Source organism: Tiliqua scincoides, chromosome 3 (genome assembly GCF_035046505.1).
Source record: "Tiliqua scincoides isolate rTilSci1 chromosome 3, rTilSci1.hap2, whole genome shotgun sequence".
Lineage (NCBI taxonomy): Eukaryota > Metazoa > Chordata > Lepidosauria > Squamata > Scincidae > Tiliqua > Tiliqua scincoides.
In genome coordinates this window covers 134447525-134467477 of record NC_089823.1, presented here as the reverse complement: position 1 = coordinate 134467477, position 19953 = coordinate 134447525, and the positions used below count along the sequence as shown (strand labels likewise).

The 19953-nt window shown below is 42.7% G+C and overlaps 1 protein-coding gene across 2 annotated transcripts in view; it reads right to left on the bottom strand.

Annotated features, from left to right (window-relative positions):
• Positions 1-19953, bottom strand: part of ADK (adenosine kinase) — a 259891-nt gene that overhangs the window by 231381 nt on the left and 8557 nt on the right. Inside the window, exons 1-2 of one of the 2 annotated variants that reach the window (XM_066620532.1) lie at positions 13297-13463; positions 6211-6285 (exon numbers count right to left, since the gene is read on the bottom strand). In XM_066620532.1, coding sequence (XP_066476629.1) covers positions 6211-6285; positions 13297-13310 — 89 coding nt within the window. In that variant the 5' untranslated portion in view covers positions 13311-13463. Of the gene's footprint in view, positions 1-6210; positions 6286-13296; positions 13464-19953 lie in introns of those variants that run through there. The other variant, XM_066620531.1, reaches the window with a different exon arrangement.

Genomic DNA, 19953 nt, shown 5'->3' with positions numbered 1-19953 from the left:
CATCACATCACTGCCACTACCTATTTTATACTCTGTACATCTTGCATTTAAAAAGTTTAGAATTTTATAGTCCCTCACTTGGACACCTGAACCAAGCAAGCCAACTTGCTTGTTGGTCACCTGAACCAACCGAGCAAGCAAGGAAATCAGGAACAGAAACCTTTTGGAAAAATTTTATCCAATATGCCTTCTGCTGAAAGGTAGAGACCAGACCACTCTCATTTACGCTTTGGTGATCTCCAGGTTAAACTATTATGTAGAGTTGCCTCTGAAAATGATTCAGAAACCTCTGTTAATGGCAGCCTGCCTATTAATATAGATCAATATTCACATATCTTACCCATTTGACAGCATCTGTACTATTAGCTTGTTTCTGGGTACAACCCAAGACAAGTTATTTTATGCCTGCTTGTATGTCTCCTGAAAGACCATCAAAGGGTCTCTCCCCCATTCAAGTTCAGCTTTACTGTAAGGATCCATTTAAAGAGTAGGAGCTTAAGACTAAATATTTAAGCACACCCAAACCCTGTTATAGGGGACACATGGGCCAAGCTGTCTGTCTGGCTGCCTTCCCACTTTCAGCACTGCAAAAAGAAAAAAGGGAGGCGACAGAAGAGAGAAGTTGCTGACCGGCCCCACCCAACAAGAGGGAACTACATGTGCATTTGCCAAGCAGATGCGTAGCCAGAACTTCCTCTGATATTTGACTGCATTTGAGGCTGCAGTAGCCAAAAATCCTTAAGTGTGTACATGTTTTCTCTAGACTCTCATAACTCCTTTGAATCATGGCCATGTAACACTGGACATCCTCCTGCCTTTCCAAAGGCATAACTGAAGAGCAAAGCAGATTACTGTTAGTCATGTGGTGCCCATTTGAAAAAGTCGCATGAGACAAGAGACAAGGATCTGCACACTCCAACTAAGCCACTGTTACCTCCCTTTTACACAATGTTGGTTATCTGAAAGAGGAGGGGGAGAGAGAGAAATTTAGCATTGGTTACATCTTGAGAATGTCAGGTAAGAGTGTTATCATCAAGAACAGATAAATGGAAGCCCACTTGTTCCCATTTGGGAAAGCAGCAGGGCTCATTTGGACCTGGATACTGGAAGGAGTAGACCTCTGTCTGCAGCAACCTCTGTCCATAATACATGTTGCAGTAAAAAGATATTTACTTTCAAGACAGCAAGAGTCAGGCAGTTAACATGGGAACTCTGCCCAGAAGAGTCAAATTCTCTAAATACCAACAAATTGGAAAAGTTAAAAATAAAGCTTTCTATGCTGTCCACTTGAAAGGCAAGCATCCCAACTAATTGAATCATGTTTATTCAGGGCATCTTTCAACAACATTATTCAGAAGGGATGCAAAAATTAGATAGCGTTGCTTTAGCTCAGCTCAAACGATCAATTTGCAATAGCACAGAGAGGTATTTGAGTTCAGGGTCTGTAATGATTTTTTAAAAGTGCCTTCAAAGTTGATATCGTCAATAGATGTTGCCTCTTACAAATAAAAATGAAGGGACAAACTTCATATTTTTTAAGATCCCACACATTAACTCAATTATATTCTGCTAAATAAATGTAGTTCTTAAGTTATAAGAATTGCCCATGCTTATTAGTATTCATAGGATATCTGGCTATGACCCATTAGCAAAGACATGTAATAAGCAATACCTGAACACACACACTTCTTACTAAAACTTGAACACAAGGAAGTTATAAGCCTAATTCTAAGAACCATGTCAGAAGTAGCTTGTTCCACCTTTTTCTTCCTGAAATGGCTGTTGGATTGTTGCTGAACAGCCCATTAGTGTGTTAGACTACCCATTTAAACTGTGTGACTTCAGATGTCTTCTAAGACATTCAGCCATGGTAGAAGTATTGTAGCTATCTATTCCCAACCCTCAAAGCATGATTCTTACCCATACTGCTAATTCTTGGTTCAAATTAAGTTATATAAAACAAACTAAAGAGGAAGGGTTGGTAAGAAGAAATGTGAACACCTGGAATCTCTAATGGGAGTTCCATTTCACATGTTATAAACCTGAGCTTTAAGGAGCAAATTTACAGTGAAATTTTAAAGGTGTGTCAGATACTCTGTTCTCTCTCTCATTTCTTATAGTGGCAGATGTTGCTACAATATCCCATAACTTACTATTAATATTCACATAGCAGTAGTCTTTTGGAAAAGGCAGGTCCCCTTTGGAAATCCATCCCATAATTCAGAAGCACATCTTGAATAAAAGAACAGTTCCACCTCACTCTACCTATGTCACCAATGCTGTGTATCATTTCAGTTTCTTTGTGTTCTATTTTGGGGAAGGGGAGCCAGACCTTTGAAGTAGGTACTAGATGTCTCATGGGTTCAATCTAGTTCAAATTTCATAATGCCTAGTGATAAATCCCTACAACTTGGTTTTACTTTTAGTATTGCAAAAGAAAAAAGGAAACCAGGACATTAATTATAGCTCACCCACTTCACTCCCAGCACATACCTCCTTCTATAGGAGTTTGCCAATTACAGTATACATCAGGCAACCACTTCAAGTGTTACATTCCAAAGTCCAATATTACAATATGCAGCCATTTCAAATATATGTTATTTTAAATTAAGAGGTTATTTACTATGATCCTTTCCCTCCGGTTGAATGCCTGCAGGCATGATTTTTTGTATTTTTCAAATATGCCTTGTACAGCAGCTGGAGAATTTAGGCACTTAACATTACTACCTAGTTATTGCTTTTTAACTAAACGTTGTTACTGCTTCAAGTTAATACTTTCAACAGATCTCTACACTAGCTAGGGAAAAAGCGGTATGTTCCTGTATAGAAGCACAGTGATCCAATCAGAGAAGAGCCAGTTAAAATTTCTCCTCTCAAACAGCAGTAAAGCATGCAACTTCTTCTGCCCACACTGCCAACTCAGTTTACACCACACTGAGTAGGCAATGCAAACAGTACAGAAGTTACAGCTGAAGTAAAACAGTTTTGAGAGTAGAGATACAAACACATCTCAACAGTTCCAAAATACCTATTATCAGAATGGTACAAAGCATATTTACAATTGAACGGCCGACAAAGATTAATTAGCCAAGACCTGACCAAGAGAAGAATTGTGAGAGTACAGAAGACCACAACTGGCAAAGTTCTCATTCAAGGTGTCAAAGGCCAATCTTAAGATCTTCTGTCTCCAGTGCCCTATCATAAGCCAGGTTCCTCCTTTTATTGACCCCCAAATATTATCAGATCATCATCCCTATAATAAACGAATCTCCCACCTCCAACAATGAAACTGTATAAATTTCCATTTGTATAATGTCTACCCCAGCATGACCCACCAGCCAGGGAAGCACTTGTTCCTGCCCCTTTAAGAGGTGGGGAGACAGGTATCCTCAGCAGCAGCGCCATCCTGGGGATCGCGTTGCTGCCATAGCCCCTCCCCTGCACACTTGGTGCTCCTAACTCCTTTCTAAAGCCCACAGAGGCCATGCCTCCTTGGGGCCAAAAAAGTGACTTCTGATTTTCAGAGGAAAGCATTTAAGCATTTAAAATTGCTATACAACCATCTGTGGACTCAAGAGTGAAGACAATTACAGATTATAATTACAGAGGTATAGTACACAAGACTAGTCCAATATTATTTCAACCACCTTTCCCCCAAAATCTGAAAATAGTCCCTAGGTGTTTCAAAGGGTCTGTGAGAGAAAACAGTCAGGTCTAGAAGGAAAAGTTAAGCTCCTTGCATGGGATTTCCTTCCCAGATCATGTCACTTATCAAGTCCACTTTCACTCTCAGAATGAAAAAGTTACCTTTTGTGACAGCCATGTGTATAGTCCCTCATCGCAAGAATTATTTCTAAGCAACTAGACAGAGAAGTTTTACAATAGCTGGTTCTTGGACCTTGCAGGTATCAAAAAGCTAAGCATAAGCAGAGCAAGATGGACTAGTAGCAGATGCAGATTCGCAGGGTCATTATTCAAGTGAAATCTTAAACCATTTTGAAAAGTAAAATTTCCATTTAACAATATCAGCAATTCTACTCTGGCTGGGATAATATGGAATTCTCCCAAGAAACACAAGGCAGAAAACACAAAGTACCACAGGACTATGATTCACAACTGTATTTTCCATGCAGAGAAATACAAACACATGTTGCTTGTTGAGTAAGAAAACACACCCTTAAGACTTCGAGAAGGCTGGTATCTCTAGTCTAGACCACGTTATAAATCAAGGGAGAAAAGGAAATAGGCTGCAAAATTAGTGGCCTCAATTTAGAACGCAGTTTATTTCAGAGAAGCCAAAAAACCACAATACCCAAAGGTTAGAAAGATACACCATGAACTATTACTCTTTTCCATGGTCGCTCACAACAGACATTCACTGAAAAACAACAAATTAGCAGGGATGGGCAAGTCATGCGCGACTTGACTCGAGTCTCCTCCCCGCGACTTGACAACAAGTCATAATGGGGACACTTTCCAAACTGCTCAGAGGGTTTCTGCAACTCGAAAAGACTGGAGGCTCAAGTTGTTCCCTTTAAAAAGCCCACCATAGCTCTGCAGAAGACAAGGGGGCTGCTGCCGGGCTCTGTATGTGCATTGGCGTTTCCTTTAAACTGCTCTCCGTGCCCATCCCACCTGTCAGGCAGCAGCAAAGCAGAATGCACCAACCCATTCCCTTCCCACCCCACAAAGGAAACCCCCTCACATCACAGACACTGCAGGGAGGAAGGGGCTTTTAGGCCTCCTGGATCTTTAATAATTGGGCTGCCAATAACCAAAAAGTAGGCCACAGCCCACTGGTGGGTCCAAGACCCACAGTTTGAGAACCTCTGGTCTAATTGATAATAAAGTCTTGCCTTTTAAATTTGCAACTGTGTTTGCATCAACACAGTCTGTTTGCATCAATTCTCATACAAAGGCCAACTTCTTATAATGAATGAAAATATCACAAATCATAAGTGTCCATTAATCTTTTTTGTAAATGTAATAAAGTTGCAGGATAAACAAATAAGATTAGCTTCGCTACAGCATTTACACTGAAATCAAGTAACTGTTGCATCATTTAACCTGTTTTCAATTCTTCATCCTCAGAACACAGGTTTTTGTTGTTGTTGTTAAACCGTAAAAACAGAAAGTGAGACAGAAAAGGAGAGTATGATATTCTGCAGAGCATCAATGCCCAGGTATAGAAGAGTGAAAGGTGACAAACTCCAGAACAAACCACTCCCAAAGCTGTTTATTCATGAATACCAAATGGGAAGGGTGCTGCCTTTTAATGCACAATATCTAAAGTGAACAGCTGCATCTAGAAATTTAACTCCTCCACTGTTCAATGACAATAAGAAATATATGCCTCTTTGCTGAACTTTTTTTTATCACAAAGCAGGGATATGTCCAATACATAAACCACAATGTCAGCCTGGAATGCTTACCTTGGTACAAGACCAGCAACCAAAATCAATGGAAGAATCTGTAGTAGGCAAGTAGCATTATTACTATCTCTAACCCACTTGCTCATGAGACACCAGAGCATTTTCCTGAAGCACTGTATTTGGACCGGTTTTTTTGCTTCTATTTGCAATTGCCCACAAAACTTCCAGGTTAACTTGTAAGGTTACTCTAAGTTACAGTGCAACAAGAATATCCTGTTAAAAATTTGCATCTAACCTCACTGCTATCCAGGCTCAAAGGGTGTAGTTAGATCTGAGGTTTTCTACATGATTAAGTACCAGTGATTGCTCTCACTGAAGTGGCACAGTCTGCACTTTATCCAGTTATTCCTCATCCACTGCACCTGTTCAACTCAAAAGATTTTAGTATGAAGTCTTATTTTGCTAGAGAAACACCATATTCATTCACACAAGTAGCCGGGATAAAAGCTGCATGCTCTTGCTTTTCTTATCTCTCTCATCTTTCATATTTCGAGTTCTCTCACTGCCTCGTTAAGGCATGATTTAAAATGTTTGAACCCAGAATGCTTACTAATTTCTTTTAACAGAATATATTAAAAATTAAGCTGGCTATTTTGTACATTGTACTGAGAAGTTGTGCACTGATATATATTAAGTATTTCACTTGTGCCAATTCAGTATTATTTTCAGTGTAAAAATTAATCCAAGAATACATACAAATACTGTGTGGGATTACCACAAACCCAGCATTTATTTTCGCAAACGAAGAGATTTAATACGCATACAGTTTAAAACTTACTTGTCAAGGAAGTCCTTGTCCACAACAGCACATATATCGAGGAGGGGATTTCCCATTCCAAATAGCACATTTTCACTGAAAGATAAGAATATCCACATTACTCCAGTTTTAGAACAAACAATTTTGAGTTTACACAGTCATCCTTCTATCTACACCATGAACTAATCACAATTTGTGGAAAAAAAACACAGCCCAGATGATTTGGAGACAAAAGGGAGATAAAGATGAGTTTAACTAAAGAAGCCAATGTTCTAATTTACATGTTGCTAATTTAAGCCAAATTCTTTCTGCAAAGTGCTTGCAGTACAAAGTTCCCTAGAAAATGAATAAGTGATATTTCAAATAGTATTCAAATATTGAGTAGACAGTCTGATAAACTAAACACACATGAATTTCATAAAACGGCTGAGCCTGAATACAGGCATGTCTAACTCCAGTTCAAATATTCTAACCAATTTCATTATAAGGCAAATTGTAATTTTTTCCACAGAAGGTACAGGACATTTACAACAATATGCAACAATCTGATTTTTTTTTTCAAAATGAAAATCTGCTTCAGGCAGGGCATTTTTGAACAGAGGAACAATTGGGGAGTGGTACAAAAAAGAGGACACTGAACTTTGGCCATTCATCAGCTCCAATTTGAGCATCTGGAATTTGAGGGAGGAAGTGCATTTATTCTTGCAATATAGTCAGGTCAGGTTTCGGAACTCCTAACTGAAGCACTCTGTCCCCACCTTTCCATTAGAAGCCAGACTTCACTATCTGCCACTCCAGTCCTTGGAGTGGACTCCACCCATATCATTGTGATTCTCATTCAAACACACACTTCCTTAGCAGCATTTTCAAATCATTGAATTTTGCCAGTCAGTTCCCTGGCACTGGCGGACCTAGAGAGGGGCAAATGGGGCAAATGCCCCGAGCACCGACCCTCTTGGGGCGCTCTGGACCTTTGCCCCCCCCCAGGAGGAGCACCCAGGAGCACTGCGGTGAGACAGTTTGCTGCCTCTCTGTGAGCGCCTTGGCGCTGACTGAGCCACACCCCTCCCCTCCTACTTTATAGGAGGATAGGAGACAGGCGCCCTAGAGAGGCACTGATGCTCTAGGGAGCCCATCTCATCTCCTCCTATAAAGGAGGGGGGCGGCCCAGTCGGCACCGAGACACTGCCTGAGAGGCAACTTCCCGCTGCCTCCCAGGACTGCTCCTGGGCGTCCCTCAGAGGTGGAGCAGAAGCAACGCGCACCTCCTCTGACTTTGGAGGAGACGCGTGCCACTTCCTGGCCCGGGGCAACCCTCCTCTGCCTCTGAGGGCATACCTCAGAGGTTGAGGGGAAGCGGCACACGCCCCCTCCAACTTCAGAGGAGACGCGTGCCGCTTCCTAGCCCCCACAGAGCCTTCCGCACAGCTTACAAGCAGTCATGGAGATCCCCGCGGTGTGAAAGTCTCCGTAGGGGCCTCGGCTGCCTCCTCCACTCCCCCTTGTTTTCAAGGGGGAATGGAGGGAACAGAGGAGACAGCTGCGTGGAAGTAATCGCGGTGACGATTACGTCACCGCAATTACTTCCTGGTCAGGTGCATGGGGGGGCAGAGAAGGGTGGGCGAAACAGGGTGTGGGGGGCAGAATACTGTCAGTATTCTGTCAAGAATGAGCAGAAGCATCTTACACAAGCAGGGTGGGAGGAGGCGGCGCTGGAAAGTATCCTTCCACAAATTTCTTTACATTCATGTTTCTCTGGACCCAATGCATTCCTTTCTAAAGGAGGGTCCAAAGCTCAAAGAAATGGAGAGCATCCTTTGCAAGCAAAGAACCCTAGGTTCAAATCCCTAGCATTCTTTGTTAAAAGTCTTTCAAGAGAAAGGCATCTGCCCGACACTGTAGAGACCTGCTACCAATCAAAATTCACAATGCTAACATTTGTATTGGTCCTAGACAGACAACGGCCAACTCAGTAGCTTCATATTTTCTTATACTAGTATCTGTGGACAAATGGCATTCTACACTTCAGCAATCTTGCGAGTAAATGGAAACAAGCTAGATACAGGATTTGGACAAAAAGCAAACAATGTTTTGGGGCACCAGCTAATTTAGAAAAAAAAGCAAGTGTGCAAAATCTTCTCCCATTCAAAATTAAGGTCTCCTGTTGGATAAATTACACCTTCTTCACCAAAATAAGAATGTCACATCATGCAGAAAAGACTTGACCACCAAAATTAGTTAATATTTATAAAGGAAAAAGCTATTTCTTTTACACAATCGAAGTAACAGGCAAAATTAACAAAATCAAAAGTAGGAGACAAAGTACTTCATATCTTTAGCTTTCACATTCAGAAGATTGACAGTTACTGAAAACAGTTTTAATGTAATAGATAAGGCATTTACCACTGTTAATGGCTGTATTAAGAACGCACAGCAAGTTATTCTGAATCTAAACCATAAAACACAATTCCACTTACTTCAGCAAGAGCTGGTTTCTGTGTTTTACATTTAGGATCATTGAGTAATGTAAACTGTTTTGTAGTTTGTTTAACAATGTTAACACAGTAAAGCCAGTATTAATCATTTGCCAGCTTTTGCTGGGTGCCACTCTGACATGTCACTTAGGTAATTTATCTACCACCAGCAAAATGTGGTTAAAAAGAAAAACAAACTGCAATTACTGTACGGTACTCCTAGAAGTAGTAAACTTCTAACAATTTCAGGGGATTCACCTACTGCTTCAACTTCAGGTGTTCACATGCAAAAGTTCCAAACTTGCTCTGCTTTTCAAAGAACGTAGTGTTGTACTGAAGTACAACAACACTACCATCTTTGAAAAGCAGAGCAAGTTTGGAACTTTTGCATGTGAACACCTGAAGTTGAAGCAGTAGGTGTATCACACCACGAAACACTGAGATGTTCATTAGTAATAAGTTATTATCATCAGTATTTATATATTGCTTTTCAACAAAAATCTCACAAAGCGGTTTACAGAGAAAATCGAACAATAATGACTCCCTGTCCTACAAGGGGTGACAATCTAAAAAGATGCAAAACACCAGCAGACAGCCACTCGAAAAGACACTGCTGGGGTGAGGAAGGCCAGTTACTCTCCCCCTGCTAAATAAAAGAGGAGCACCCACTTTAAAAAGCGCCTCTTACCCAGTTAGCAGGTAAGTTACAGAGTAAATTTCTGTTTTGCCAATGACTCACTGTTTTGGGAGAAACCTCCCCAACTTGCTTAGGTAGAAAATCGATACAAGCCTTAGAACAGGGGTGCTCACACTTTTTTGGCTCGAGAGCTACTTTGAAACCCAGCAAGGCCCGGAGATCTACCAGAGTTTTTTTTACAATGTTTGCGCCATCATAACATATATCATTTATGTGTACAATGTATGTTGGTGTTCCTTGAGCCCCACTGAGTATAACAGGACTTACTCCTGAGTAGACATGCCTAGGATTAGGCTGTGAGGCTGCAATCCTAGCCACACTTACCTGGGAGTAAGCCCCATTGGGTACAATGGGCCTTACTCCTGGCAATTCCTCCCAGAGGCACCTGAAGGGGGGGGGGGGTCAGCACTCCGCGATCTACTCATTTTGCCTCGCGATCTACCGGTAGATCACGATCCACCTATTGAGCACCCCTGCCTTAGAAGATGAACAGAGATTGCCTTCAGCAGTTCCTGCTGTGCCTATCCAATGAGATGTACCTGTATAGTAATTGAACAGGCTCAGCACTGGAGTGCAAATCCTACTGAAAAAGCAATGGAACTGAGGAAGCACACTTAACAATGGAGCTGGCTCCTTAATCATAGGCAAGAGTATTCAGATGTGGTTCTGCTGAATTCAGTGAGGTTTGTTCCCAAGTGAGCAGACATAAGAGTGAAGCCTTGCACATGATTTTTAATGTGTTTGTCCTGAGAGAGAGAATTATTCTTGGCTTTTTATAATTCAGGAGCAGAAGCAAAAGCAGTAATTTGCTCCAGGCCACTATGGACTGCTTCACACACAACCATTTACCACCACAGAAACAAATCCATGTCAGCAAATTTCAGTGTGAACACTATGTGTGATGTGGCTCATGGAAAATCTTTTGTCTAACTGCTGCTTTCTATCACAGTTTTCTGTCTTATCACCTGATCTGTGGAAAACAGTCTGGCAACAAGAGTTAAATACACACGCTCAGCTCTTCAGCTGCCAACCTCTTTATGCAAGGACTACAGACCTTCAATCAATCAGAATGAAAGCTGTTCTATTCCTAGAAACATCTCAAGTGTAATCTGGTAGTTGAACTGAATCACATTTTCTGACAGGTCCGCACTGTTCAGTTAGAGGCAGAGGGACATCTGATTCACCAGATACTGGTAGTGGACAAAAAAGAATCAGAGAGCCATCCTGAAGAGAGAATTAAACTAAAATTGCAATTTTAGACTGCTTTTCAGTAACTACGAGGCCACTTACAAAACACATACTATATATGCGCATAACACACACATTAAGAGGTGACCCATCAACTGCTGGACTATTAACACAGGGAGAACTACTATTTTAAAAAGTACTTTGTTTTCAGAAAGTTTAACCACAGGACAATTATCTATGCAGGACAGCTCAATTAGTTTTTATAATCATCTCATGTACAATATATTAACCACCGAGCGTTCCCAAGAGCTACTTCACACACATTATGGGTATACAGAATGCAAGTCTGTAATGTGTAAGTCTGAAGCACTTACTCTTTATTTAAAAAACAAACTTGCTTAAAACTTGCATGGTTAAAAAGATAATTAAAAAGCAATTTCTACAGGCGATGACCTTACAAATCAGACCTTAAGCATTTTCGGGTAACAGAGCTTATCACAAGTCTCCAGACACAGCTTCTGGCCTTTGCTCACATATCCTCATCTGACACGAGTACAAATGAAACCTAGTCATCCGAAGCAGTTTAGCCACAATCAACCACAGCCTTGTTTACTAAACAAGGAAATATTTATGACCATTTAACTACCACACCCCAGAGTAAGTGCCATAACTTGTGGTGCTGGTCACTAGCATAGATAGCTTTAAAAGGGATCTATACTCCATAAATCTGACTAGTAGGAGCTATTAACCATCACAGCTACATGGGGCTTCCATTATCCAAAAGAAACAAATTTCTGTCCCATGGCATGTGGCATTCAATGGAAGGGCTTCTACATTCAGGCCTTGTTTGTGGGCTTCCTGAAACCATCTTAGCAACAGGAGAACAGACTAGATATACCTCTGGTCTGATCCAGCACTGCTTCTCTTACAATCTCATCATAAATCCTGCCCTTAAGAAGCCTTTAGAGTAGCACTTATTGGGTACCCAATGCCAGGTTTCTGCTGCTTTAAAGTAGCAATTTCCAAACTATGTTTTGCAGTCCCCAAATTACACAGAAGATAAGAGGAGTTTCTCCTGTGAGATTATCAGTAATGGTCGGACACACAAGTTATTGATATTTACCTCCATTGAACAGCTTCATGGTTCCTCCCTAGGGGACATTCTCAGTTTGCATAGCAAGCAGATTAGGCTCATCAGGCCCAATGCAAAGGAGTTTTCATCCCAGAATCTTCTGCCAGATTCTCTACAACACACCCTTTGAGCACAAGTTTTTATATCAAAAATAAGCATCTACTTTTTTTTAGATAGGTGACACAAAGTAGAGAGAAAGAACAGTGCACAGAGTGACAGCTTGTTGCATACATTATCACTGGTGCAGGAGGACCTTTTGAATTACAGAGACTCAGATACAGGCAACTCACAGGCATACTACATGCTTATGCTCACAGAAGCCAACCATTCAAAACATCAACATTCCTCACCCTATATTTCTAGTTTTAAAGAGGAAGCACAGCAAGCATTGATGGCATTCCTAGCAATAAAATGAGAGTGACAAAGATAGCCAAAGAATTTTAACCCATTTCTGTCCAGCCCACAGGTGTACACATTTGGTCCCTGATGCGTATATGCAACACTGGGCAGAAATGGCTTAAACGTTTAATAAACAAAATATTAAACATTGCAAGAGCATTTAGTCTGGAAGAAGCACTGTCACCTCACTGAAGTGGCAATCATATGCACACATTTCAGAGTAAACACCCCCAAATTAAATGGAACTTCAATAAACCACACATGCAGTAAACATGTTCAGTAAACAAACTGCAAGAGCCTTAACTGGAAGAAGGAGAAAAGACGAACATAATTCCACATACTTCCTTTTCCAGGGAGACCAGACGTCCTCTTTTTCCAGGACATGTCCTCTGTTAGCCTCGTGTCCTGCAAAACAACTTAGGGCACAATCCTAACCCCTTATGTCAGTGCTTTCCAGCTCTGAGGTCAGGGAACAAACCTTCCCTTACTTTGAGGAGGCCTCTGTGAGTGACACCCAACTGCAGGATGCAGCACACGTCCCATAGTCACCACTATGTCAGCGCTGGAAAGCACTGACATTAGGGGTTAGGATTGCATCCTTAACATCCTCCTTTACCCTGTGAGCAGACAGCGCAGAGTCTTCTTGCAATTGATAAGTTATACGCAATACAGTTTTAAATTTAATAACATAATGTTCAAATTAACAACATGAAATCAACATGAGCGTTTTTTGCTTTTATTTTGTCCCGTCCTACATTTTTCCTGACTGTCCTACATTTTGGGGTGCCTGATCCTCTTTTGCAGTTATGACATCTGGTAACCCTGTCCTTCCCCCACTCCACCCCCCAGGGGTCCAAGACCAAATTTACCTTTAAACTAGGTACAAAGACCTGTGCTCAAACGCCCCCCCCCCCCCGAATGCACTGAGGTGAAGCCATGTGCTGGCTCATGCTCAGATACCCAAATGTGTGCAAGGATCTTTCTGAGGCACAGAAAGAGCATCAAACACCTCCCTGCGACATGAGAGAGACCACATGGGCTAAACCCCCACCACCACCACCACAGGGTTCCTCTACCCCCCCCCTCCACCCCAAGCACTCACACCCCAACCTCCAGCTCCACAGCAGCGCCAGCCACCCCAGAGGCGGGGCAGAGCAAAGCAGAGCGAGGGCAGCAGCCTCGTGGAGAGCCCCACTCTGCAGCCAGCCCCTTGTTACCTCAGGGCAGGCATGACGCTGGCTTGAGGCGAGGGGAACCCTGAGCGCTCTCTGTGCCTCCACACGCGACGCGCAGCCGAGCAGCCTCCCTCCAGCAGCGCCTCTGACTGACTGGGCTGCCTCGGGCCAAGCAGGCTGGCCGCCCAGCAGAGCCGTGCCCAAGCCCCGCCTCCTTTCAGCACTGCCTGGCCGCCATTGGCTGCCGAGGTGAAGCCGGCGGGCGCAACCAGGGGGCCAGGGAGACCAGCTCCCTCGCCTCCGCTGGAATTTACAGCGCTTCTCGGGCCAGCCTCGCCATCCGGCCACCTCCCACGGGGTGTCGGCGCTGCAGCGTCAACATGGTGTACTGTAGTCGTCGTCAAGCCGCGGTCGGTTCCCCATGCGGCGCCGTTCTCGCCATGTTTGATGTGGGCAAAATGGCTGGAGCTGCTACCGGCGTGTCTGCCATATTTGCTATGGGCAGGACGCAGGCGCGCGCGCTCACTGAGCCCAACGCGCTGTCTCCAAGTCACACAGATACAAAGGGGGGGGGGAGACACAGAGTGCTTCTACCTTTAACCATGGCATAGAAGGGGGAATGCTGGCAGGTGCAGCTCCACATGGAAGGCTTTAAGATGCACCACCCTCTTCTATACAGGGTTTCTCATCCTGTGGGTCTGGACCCACTAGGTGGGTTGTGAGCCAACTTCAGGCAGGTCACCATTCATTCCAATGTGTGTTTCACATTGGAGGGCTTGGGAGGGCTCGCCTTTATTGTAAATAAATTTTTATAATGCACTTAATTTATTCATTTGATTTGATTTTGTAGTATGGGAGGTGTTAAAAATTGTCCTGCTTGATGATGTCACTTCTGGTCATGACATCACCTTTCAGGTTAATGACATCATTTCTGGTGGGTCCCCACAGATTGTCATTCTAAAAAGTGGCTCCTGGGGCTAAAACGGTTGAGAACCACTGGTTAAAGGTATAGGCACTCTGTTCCCCCCCACTTTGTATCTGATAACCGTTAACTCAGTGATTTTCAACCTTTTTCATCGTGCAGCACACTGGCAAGGCACTAAAATGGTCAAGGCACACCATCTGTTTTTTGACAATTGGCAAGGCACACTGGAGGGTTCACATCCCCCAGTGGCCCTATTAATAAATGACTCTCTCCCAAGTTCCCGTGGCACACCTGGGAACCACTCACGGCACACCAGTGTGCCACAGCACAGTGGTTGAAAATGGCTGCGTTCACTATTAGCCCCAACTCCTGCTCGCCCCCACTCCAATTTTATTTATGCCTTTAAGAACCATGTAAGATGAGGCATTAATGAAGAGTTACAGTAGCACAATGCTCCTCAGTAAAGATTGCAAATCAAAACAGGAAGGAGAGTAAAATGCAGTTTGGGCAATCAAGATTCTCACAGTAGCAGTCCTGCCAGTGTGCCACATTCCTAGCAAATGCTTAACAAGTATGCCAGAGCACAGAGCCATTGTGCTCTTGCCCCCTCGAAAACCATACATTAAGCCATGTGCTCAGGATTGCCTAACATGGATGGCTGACTAACTCACTGGTAACAATGCTCAGCATGCAAGTAGTTAATTTCAGTGTTCAAAGCACATGTCTACTTAGAAGTATGTCACACTGAATTCAGTGGGACTTGCTCCCAAGTAAGCATATTGAAGTTGCAGCCTAAGACTAGGATTACACAGTACTGCAAAATGAGATGGGAGGATATAAAGACTGGTACCAACTCAGAATGTGGTAGGGAATCTTTTTTAATACTCCCTTTTTTCTTTTGCTTTTTTAAAGTCAAACATAAATGGAAAACAAATACAGCAAGCAAAATCTAGGCTTCAACTTTCTTTACTTCCACTGAGACAGAAAGACTCTCAATACATTCAAAACTGCATCCCCCTTCCCAACAACAACCTGAAGTGAGACAGTACATCCCACCTCAGGATTCTACCATCATCATTTTGCAAGCATAGACTAGGTCTCAATAACCCTTACAATAGCGCTATAGACTTCTGAAGTGTAGACTGAGGAGGCCAAGGTTGAGCATCTTTCCTACAGCCCCTCACAGCTGCAGTTTATGCAGATTTAACTTGCATGTAATACCTTCCGAGGTCAGTTAAGCTTACACCCATTTAGGTGTGCACAGGATTCAAGTCTCAGCTACTACGAGGCAGAAGTGCAGTGTGACGCTCAGGCTTCCCAAATCATAGCTTAGGGCCCAATCCTATCCAACTTTCCAGCCTCAATGCAGCCCCAAGATAAAGGAACAAATGTTCTCTTATCTTGAGGAGGCCTCTGTGACTGCTCCCCTACCACAGGATGCAGCACACACCCCGTTGACATAGCTCCATCAGAGCTGGAAAGCTGGATAAGATTGGGCCCTTTGACTCTTACAGTGCAATCACAGGCATGACTACTCACAAAAAGTCCCATTGTATTTAGTGGGATATACTCCCAGGAAAGTGTGCATAGGACTGCAGCCCTAATCACTGTGCTGCATCAGTTCTTACCTAGTCAGAATCAGGAAAGTCAACTTTTTGTTTCCAGTCTGTGACAACAATCAGTCTTGTTGATGTGTTGCAACTATGACTAAAACACATTTTAAATGTACTACATAGTTTAAAGTATTGTGTAAATGTAACCTCAAAGAGTCATACAAACCCAAAAACCTGAGTCAGTACTTGGGCAAAAAAATATTTTTACATTTTATGACTTGGTAGGGAGCGGCAAGGAGGGTTCATGGTGGAGTTACTCACCCTGCAATGGACAGAGTACAGAAAGTCAGCAATATCACTACACCAGGCTAGCTGTGTAAATTGCTTCTTCTAGTATACATTTCCACAGCTCAGAGACAATAATAATTGTTGTTGTCAACGTAATTATTATGTTCTGTTATTATGTAATTTATTGAGGAAAGATGGAAGGGCACCAATTGCATGACTGCAAAGGATCAGAGGTGCACAGCTGCTTAATTATTGGCCCAACAGGTTTTGAGTCTGTTGATTTCTCTTCAGGGCAACTGTTAAACTCCTTTAAAAAAAATGACTCCAGACATTTTTGCACCATTTCAGTATAACTGATGAACCAACCCTAAATCAGTTTTCAGTGAAAACAGAATGCAAAATACCAGATTGCATTTAAAACTGTATTGTGCCATTTAAAAAAAAAAAATTAGGTCCCCTTCTACTTTCCAAGGCCCTTAGCAGGCAAAACACACACAATACTCACCACTCAGCTGCATGCATAAAGATCTATGGACAGGGACATTAATCCAACCCTGTGGCAATTAAAGGGGAATGGCATAAGGCTCAGGTTCCCCCCTCCCCCCCAAAAAAACCATCCAGCCAGGAAAGGAGGCAGGAGTGGAGAGGAGGTGCTGTGGGAGTCAGAAGTTCCCACATGTTCACTGCCTTTTTGCAGCTCCCATAATTAGCACAGCTAAATCTCTGTAGTTGGCTAGAAAGTGCCTCTGGCTCTGCTTGCTGCATGATCTACCCCTCTTTTAGGCTTCCCCACTTCCAGAGCCTATCCCACAGTTTGAGAATGACTGTGTAAAAATAATGCAAGTGTCAGTAACAAAACTAATGCAAGTGTTAGTAATAATGCTTATTTGACAACATCAGATTAAACGTAGTGGAAGACTGTCTGCTTCATACTAATCTCATGGTTTGAACTGTTCCTGATGTGCAACACTTGTGATGGGGCAAGGCCGCATCTTAATGCTTCCTACGATATGCAGAACGAGGATTGAACTCAGGCTGCCACCAGTGCTTTCAGTTGATATTTACTCCTAGGCACCATGGTTAATGAAGTGGAGTAAGGAGCCTGGCTCTGTTCCAATTGCTGCATTCCAACCAGCAGGGTGACTACACGTTCTGATAGTGCTGTCACCAGCTGCAAAATGTAAAAAGGATATTAGGAAAAAAGCATTCAAGGTATGAAGCTCTACTAATCTCAGACAACTTCCACAACTGGTGAAAATGTGTATGCCGATATGCAAGACTCCATTCCTTTGGCAATTTGACTTTTGAAGGATATTAAAAGTCACAGCTGACCTAAGACATGTTGCTGCCTCAGCAGCCACATTTCACATGCAGCCAGCCCAGGAATGGAAGCTAGTATTCTCTGTGGCATTGCAAGGGATCCTGTACTTCCAAGATAATATGCTGTTTCACTGACAGCCCTAAAACACTGTCATGTCATGTCAAACAAACGTTGTGCAGTCAATCTAGCCCTGATAAACTCCAGAAGAATACATGTTGTGTCCACTTGATTATTGTTTTTTATTCCCAATCTGCACTCCAAACTCAAATTCAGGAAAGTGAGATACAGTTAGATGTGGAATCAGGGCTTACCTCTAATATGTTCCAAATGGAAGTTACAGTCCTAGAGAAAATGATCATGGAATAAACAAACTGAGGTGGCAATCCTTTGGGATGAAGCCCCATTGAACTCCCTGGAACGTATGAGTGGAAATGCATAGGGTTGCACTTACAGTACAATCCTATAAGCATCCACTGTCCTTTTAAACCAGGGGCGCCCAAAACCTGGCCTGGGAGCCATTTGCAGCCCTCGGAGATCCCCAATCTCCAAGAGCCTCTGGCCCTCTGGAGACTTGCTGGAGCCCACCCTGGCCTGCTGCAACTGCTTTAGTGTGAGGGAGACTGTTCGACCTCTCATGTAAGCTGTGGGCTGAGCGCTCCCTCCACTGCTTGCTGTTTCATTACTGTGATGCAGCAGCGGTAGTGAAGGAAAGGCCACTGTTGCTTTGTGCAAGACCTTTTATAGGCCTTGAGCTACTGTAAGACCTTCACTCATTCATATAAGTTCCATCTCTAAAAAATTCATTTATGTAAATTTATTCCAATTTTAAATGTAAATTCATTCTTTTTTTCCTCCAGCCCCCAACACAGTGGCAGGATGTGGCCCTCCTGCCAAAAAAGGTTAGACACCCCTGCCTTAAGGTGTGCAGCCATGCAGTTCAAACTCCACTGAAGCCAAGCTCTGCGGAGCTCTGAGGTCAGTGTTCCCAAAAATCTGGAAATGACATTTGATGTCATTGTCATGCATCCAGAAACAACAAGTTGCTACCACACAGCAAGCAAAGAGGTCCACACAGCAGCACAGACCCCTTCGTTAGAATAGTGTCTAATCTGAAGTAGGTCCTATTTTACTGGGATTCAGTGCATATACGGTTGCAACCTTAACAGTTGCCTTCATGTCAACAAGTCTTAAGGGACAACTAATAGCCAATGCCTAAGTAAACATAGAGGATTGAACTACACAGTTTCCATCTGAGCCACATTTGCCTGGCACACTGACATCAGTGTGACCTATTTCTAAGTAAGCATGTTCAGAAACAAATTGGAAAAGTGACGGCTTTCCATGATTGTTTGGCTGAGTCTGTGGGAGGGACAACCTGCATGTTACTTTATCAAACACTCCTATCATTGCCAAGAATTGTCTTGCCCATCTAGAATGACTTGTGTCCCAATTAATATAATGGTTCGGTTTTACAAACCATAATTTTGGACTCAGAGGGTTCAACTTTTCCTAGAATTCTTTTCCCACCTTTCATTACCAACTTCTCCAATTCTTCCTCATTTCATTGAAGCAAAACATGCCTTATATATCTGGCACTCAAATTATTGGTTTAAGTTTTGGAACCAAAAATGTTGACTCATGAAACTGATGTTTATGTAAAAAAAAAAAACACTGAATAAGCCTGGCATGGTTTGCTTACGAGATCTACAAAGGCCCAAATCTAACGAACTTTCTAGCACTGGCACAGTGGTGCCAGTGGGGCTGTGCTGCATCCTGCAGTTGGGTGGCACTTACAAAAGCCTCCTCAAAGTAAGGGAATGTTTGTTCCCTTGCCTCAGAACTGCATTGCCCTTATGTCGGTGCTGGAAAGTGGGTTAGGACTGCACTTGAAGTCTTCTAAACCCAAGAACTACAAGATTCCCACTTGCCACAAAAATGAATTAAAAGTCTGATAAAACATGTGGACAGAACTTGTTCCATGAATTCAGTGGGTCTTGCTGCAATTCTAAGCACACTTACTAAGGAGGCGGTCACTCAACTAAGCACACTAAACAGAAAGTCATGCAACTAAACTTATTTCAGATCACAGCACATGAATCACATCTGTAAAGCCCAGTCCTACATATATTTGTACATGAGTCCTGCTTTCAAAAGAACATTCACTCAAATGTTTATGGTTAATCTCACATTCTTAAACCTAGTTACATGAAAGCAAGCCCCAGTGAAATCAATGGGGCTTGCTTCCAAGTATAAATGCACAGAATCAGGAAATTACTTTCATAATTCTTATGCATTCATCAACTGGCAAAAGACTTTCCAAGTATTATCCAAGCTTCATAAGCATGTTCTTCATTCAACTCAATGCAAGCTTTCTTTCTCTAATGTTATAGCACTGTGCTTCAAAAGTAAAATCAATGCACATCAGGTTTCAGTACTTTGTTAGTATTGCTTCATGAACCTATTGCAGACATTGTATCAGGCAATCACTATTTACACAACTTGCAATCTTTGGGTCTGATAATGGATCACTTCAGACATCATGCCAAATCACAGTTTGCAGTAACCCTAGTTTAGAACCTGAGTCATGACTTGAAGCTGAGCTTCCAAATGAG